General features: G+C 38.3%; 1 protein-coding gene across 1 annotated transcript; it reads right to left on the bottom strand.

Moving 5' to 3' along the window:
* Positions 1 to 752: 752 nt before the first annotated feature.
* LOC103730439 (olfactory receptor 2A1/2A42-like) lies at positions 753 to 1,696 on the bottom strand. The gene is given in 2 exon segments (XM_008828655.1): positions 753 to 854; positions 857 to 1,696. Coding segments are annotated over 2 exon segments (942 nt in total).
* Between the last annotated feature and the right edge of the window lie 4,761 nt (positions 1,697 to 6,457).

The raw sequence follows: 6,457 nt of genomic DNA, 5'->3' as shown, positions 1-6,457 counted from the left end.
CTGGAGCTTTGGGGACTGTCACCTTTGGATGTACCCAGCTTTCTTGTAAATCTTATGACATAGGTAGTTTGTGAGGTTATATTTGGTAGGATGAATTTAATTATTAGGACCCAGAAAATGAATTAAATTATTAGTCAATTTTCACAGCTAATCAATTAAACTGAAAATGAAAACATCTATGTATGATAAACCCTCATCTCATAGATAGCAAATGAAGGCGACTGTCTTTGTTTGCTTCTTTGTTACTGTGATAAAGTACTGACCAGAATCAGCTTTGGGAGGAACAGGTTTATTTCATCTTACACTTTACAGTCCATCATGGAAAGAACCCCAGACAGGCATTCAACACAGGAATATGGAGACGGGAAATGAAGCAGAGGCGATGGAGGAACGTTGCTAACTGACCTGCCTTGCTAAACTGCCTTTGTCATATAGCCCAGCTCCACCAGCCTATGAATGTCACTGTCTATAGTGGGCTGGCTCCTCCTACATCAATTAGCAAAAAGAAAATACCTAATGGACAAGCCTACAGGTCAGCTGACTAGAGAAAAATTCTCAGTTGAGGTTCCCTCTTCCCAGATGACTCTGGGTTGTAGCAAGTTGTCAAAAACTAATTAGCACAGCAACACATAGAGTATTTTTCTTGAAGATTTAAGGCACAGATAAAAAGATAATAAAATGATAATTTCCGGATTTAAGAAATAATTGGGGACCAAGATTACAGGAGACAATTGAAGCTTTTGATTTGATCATCACACAAACTGGGAATGACTTTATTTGCACAGTACCCTCCTGAGGGCATGCTTGACCTCAGCATTTCTCAGGCTGAAGATCAGAGGATTCAGCATGGGGTTGAGAAAAAACAGTAAAATAAGAAAAAGATCTTCTGCTGCTCCTCAGGATGGCGGGACTTGGGGGCCATGTACATGACGATGGCACTGCCAAAGAAGAGCCCGACCACACAGAGGTGGGAGGAGCAGGTGGAGAAGGCCTTCCTGCAGCCTTCCCCTGACTGGATCCTCAGGATGGCTACCAGGATGCGAGTGTAGGAGTCCAGCACAAAGCACAAGGGCCCTACTAAAGTGAACACACAGGCTGCAAAGAAGACAGTTTTGTTGAGTGTCATGTCTGCACAGACCAGCTTGAGGACAGACAGGATTTCACAGAAGAAATGGTTGATTTTGTGAGGCCCACAGAAGGGCAGCCTCAGGACGAGACCCACATGAACCAGGGCTAGGAGGGAGCCACATGCCCATATACTTGCTCCCAGGATGGTGCACACTCTCCAGCTCATGATGACAGCGTAGTGCAGGGGGTGGCAGATGGCCACATACCGGTCATAGGACATCACCACCAGGAGGAGACATTCTGTGAGAGCAAATGTCAAAAAGAGAAAGGTCTGTATCATACAGCCAATAAAAGAGATGGGTTTGGCTGGATCGAAGAGGTTGACTAGTGTCTGAGGCACGATGTTGTAGGCATAGTCAATGTCAACCATGGCCAGGTGGGAGAGGAAGAAATACATTGGGGTGTGAAGCCTGAACTACAGGTAGATTAGTCCAAAGATGACCCCACTGTCCATCAGGGTAAAGGTACTGAAGAGAGAGAAAAGTCCCAAAAGAACTAGGTGAATCTTTGGGCCAAGACAGAAGCCCAGCAGGATGAACTCTGTGACCATTGTCTGATTCTCTTCCATTTTCTATAAAAGGGAGATGTGAAGAAATATGAGACAATTATTTTAAAACATCTATTTTATTTTTTATTACATAGATCTTTTGTGTTTAATATCCTTAGAAAATACTTAGAAACTTTTTAAAGTAAATTAATAGATGAAATATTACTTATGAAATAACTAAGTTGTCTAGTCACAAGCTAAAATTTTAATGTGCCATCCAATTTTTAGAAGAATCAATGTTACTATTGATTACTTACCTAGAGCCATTGACACTGATGCCATTAAAAACTACTAAACCCATACATATAAAATAATCATGAAGTATAAACTGTTTCAGAGCTTTGTGTCTGCATGTCTGCTAGTGAGTTACTGGATCATAGAAAGAATAGTAAAGAGCCTTTATAGAAAGAATAGGGCCAGGAAAACACAATGTAAATTGTTTTGGTAGAAATCATGATTGTTACTACAAGCATTTAAATATTAACTAGAGTATAAACAGTCTTTATATGGTTTCAATAAAGAGAATCATCAAACAGCAACTTTTTATCATTAATACTATTTCTGATGGATAAGGAAATTTGGTAGCCTTATGGAGTAGAAGGTGATGTTTATACACATGCATGCAATCTGGGATGTTGCTAGTGAGGAGGAAGTTTGTAGTGGAAAATATTTATGTAATGATAATTATATAGAAGATTATACAGCTTACACATTTTTGTACAAAGAATATATGTATATATATTATGCATGTGCATAAATCTATCCAAAATACATTGCATTGTTTTCCAAAAATGAACACAAACCAACATTTGATAACTTGGCAACTGGTCAACAGGGTATCTAACAGAATTATTAATTCACAATAAATATTTTTCTACTGAAACCCATAGGGTATACCAAGTAGGGTAATTTGTGTTTCTCAAGACAGTATTTCTAGTACAGATGTATGTTCCTGTAAACTGTCAAGTATTTGGAGGATGGGCACAGTTAGCACCTATGAGAAAACATTTACAGGCAAAATTTCCTTAGCAATATCTGTTCTAACCTCCCTTTCTTTGTTTTATCTGAATAGAGATAGCCTAAAATGAAAAGAAGGAAGGATACTCATTTTATTCTTCTTTTATATTCTAAATTTTTAAAAATTATTTTATGTATCTGAATGTATTGCCTGCATGTGTGTAAGTGCATCCATGTTGCACAATGCCCATGAAGGTCAGAAGAGGGTGTTGGATCCCCTGTAACTGGAGTTATGGACAGTTGTTAGCTGACATGTGGGTGCTGAGAATTGGATCTGGGTACTCTACAAGAGTAGCCCCATTGCTCTTAACCACCGAGCCATTTCTTCAGCCCCATAATCTTCTTTTTTACACATAAATATTTTTATTATATTTTTCCGTTATTTCATATGGAATGGAGTATGTGTTCATGCCACAGAGTGTGTGTAGGTTGCAGGACACCTTTGGAGAGCCAGATCATTCCTTTCATGATATGGGTTCCAAGGACCAAGCTCAAATTGACAGGCTTGGTGGCAAGCACTTTTACCAACTGAGCCATCTTATCCACCCTTCTCTCTTTATTCTTAATTCAATCCTCCATATTTGTAGTGCACACTATATCTGAAACCCCGCAAAACAATTTTATGTTTAAAAAGAATAATGGAAAATGGTCTCGGTTTCAAGAATTACATCCTTTATAAGTAGGGAATTGAAAAAAACATTGACAAATTGATATTTCAGTTCATCACTTTACAGAAATATACATGGATACATTATCTACAAAATTGGATATTTGATCTTGGATTTTAGATCACAGTTTCTTTAGTAAGTCATGGTAAAAGTCAACACTGTTTCTTGAGCAATCATTTGACTGCTCCATTATCAGGGTAAAAATAACTTGAGACTTAGCTACTTTTCCACAACCAGTGTGAGGAATGACACCAAGCTTGTCCAGTCTCTAGTCTAACTGTCATCTGCAACAAGAGGAATCTTAAGGAGTGTTCCCCAAGGATTTGGAGCAAGAGGCAGGATTTAATTCCTAGAGCAACACTTGTGAAATCCACTTACGACTGATGAGAATAACAATCTAAAGGTGGAAACAGGACAAGGTCAGGAAAGATGGGACTGGAGAGTTTGGAGGAGGTGCTTCCGAAGGGCACTCCAATTGTTGGATTCAGCCTTACAGAGGCAACGCTGGAAGATTTCACCAACAAGTGAACCCAAATGCCATTACTTTCATGGAATACCTGACTGGCGAAAGGGTAGAAAAGAAGGGAGGAGATATGGGTGTGCCAGAGCATGCAAAGTGACCTTCAGGGGTGAACAACAAGGAAGCCAGGCAAATCAGGGATCCTGAGGCCAGCATCTTCCCTGTAGGGATCCAGACCTCAGGAGAAAGCCTGAGAGCATCTGATCCTCATCTGAATTGGGCCTCTGTGGGAACTCCTGAGCAGCATGACAAAAGCAATTTGGCCACTCCAATATAAAATCAAAAGAGAGAACCTGAAGCCTAGGCCAACCAACTTTTCATGCCCAACAAGTAAACCACAAAGGCACATGAAGTTCACAAAAAGAATCAGACCTAAGCTCAACAAAGGAAGGCTTGAGTCACACAAGAATCAGAAGCTACAAAAGAAATCTGCATATCAAAGTCACAGAGAAAAAAATAATAACATGAAAAAAAACAAACAATATATCCCCATCAAGTACTAACAGTTCTCTAGAGGAGTACAATGAGAATACCATAGGGATAACATAGGATATGAAACTCAAAGGAACAATTATAAACATGATAAAAGAATTCAGTGACTTTAAAGAACATATAAACAAAAATCAAAGAACTGAAAGAAGATAGGGATAAAGTTCTGAATGAATTCAGAAAAGAGTTAGAAATATTGAAGAATACTCAGGCTGAAATGAAGAAGGGAGTGAAACACTCAGTAAGCCAATTAGAAACGACAGGAGAAAGCCTCACCAATAGGATGAATGAAATGGAAAACAGAGTATCAACACTGGAAGATAAAGTGGATGAACTAGACCACTCAAGCAAAGATTATGAAAATTTAAGAAATCACAAGAATGGAATATGCAGAAATTCTGTGACACCATAAAAAGGGCCAAACTTACGAATCATAGGCATACAGGAAGGAGAAGAATCTCAGTTAATGGTATGGACCAGATCTTCAACAGGATCTTCAAATTTCCCAAAATTAAAGAAAAACATGCCTATACAAATACAAGAAGCATACAGAACACCAAATAGACAGGACCAGAACAGAAACTCTCCACGGCACATCATAGTAAAAACACTACATGTACAGAACAAAGAGACAATACTGAAAGCTGCAAAAGACAAACAACAAGTCACATATAAAGGAAAACCCATCAGGATTACAGCTGACTTTTCAGTGCAAGCTATGAAAGCCAGAAGAGCCTGGACCAAAGTATTCCCAGTTTTAAATGACCACAGATGGCAACCCAGATTACTATGCCCAGCCAAAATGTCTACTATAGTGGAAGGGGATAGAAAAATCTTCCATGACATAAATAGACTGAAGGAATTCATGTCCACAAAACCAGCCCTTCAGAGAGTTCTTGAGCAATACAAAGAGCTGAAGAAAGGAATGACTATACCCAAGGGGTTATGGAAAGAAACAATGAAGGTATAACTATGGAAATACACAGCTACACCGAGAATGTGAACAGAAATAAAAATGACAGCAATCAGTACACATCTTTCATCTTTCATTGATAACTTTAAATATCAATGGGCTGAACTCCCCAGTCAAAAGACACAGACTAGTTGAATGGATTAAGAAACAAAACCCATCTTTTTGTTGTCTGCAAGTAACTCATATCATTTTCAAGGACAGGCACTACCTTAAGGTGAAAGGATGGAAAAATATATACTAAGAAAATGGTACTAAGAAAAAGGCAGGCATTGCAAATCTAATATCTGACAAAATAGACTTTAAACTAAAATTAATCAGAAGAGATAAAGAGGGCTGTTTCATTCTGATCAAAGGAACAATTGACCAAGAAGATATTACAATCATGACATATATTCACCAAACTCTGGTGCACCCAACTTCATAAAAACTGTACTACAGGACTATAAGACCCAGATTAATCCAAACTCATTAATAGTAGGGGACTTCAATACCCCATTGACTCCATTAGATAGGTCTACAGGACAGAGAATTAACAGAAAGACATTTGAATTAAACAATACCATACATCAAACGGGCCTAACAGACATCTACCAAATGTTCCACCCAAGCACCAAAGAATATATTTACTATTCAGTGCCTCATGGAAGTATCTTGAAAATTGACCATAGAGTGGGGCACAAAACAAACCTCAACAAATACAAAAAGATTGAAATAATTCCATGCATTCTATCAGACCACAATGCAATAAAGCTTACAATCAACACCGGCAGAAACACTAGTAAACAAATGAACACATGGAGATTAAACAACACTCTCCTGAATGATGAATGATGAATGGGCATGGAAGTATCTTGAAAATTGACCATAGAGTGGGGCACAAAACAAACCTCAACAAATACAAAAAGATTGAAATAATTCCATGCATTCTATCAGACCACAATGCAATAAAGCTTACAATCAACACCGGCAGAAACACTAGTAAACAAATGAACACATGGAGATTAAACAACACTCTCCTGAATGATGAATGATGAATGGGCTAAAGGAGAAATTAAGAAAGAAATAAAAGTATTCCTGGAACTAAATGAAAAGGACAACACAACAGCCTCTGGGAC

Source organism: Nannospalax galili, unplaced genomic scaffold (genome assembly GCF_000622305.1).
Source record: "Nannospalax galili isolate Female #2095 unplaced genomic scaffold, S.galili_v1.0 scaffold233, whole genome shotgun sequence".
Classification (NCBI taxonomy): Eukaryota; Metazoa; Chordata; class Mammalia; order Rodentia; family Spalacidae; genus Nannospalax; species Nannospalax galili.
Note: the sequence above shows the minus strand (reverse complement) of the source record. Positions and strands in the feature narration are given on the sequence as shown.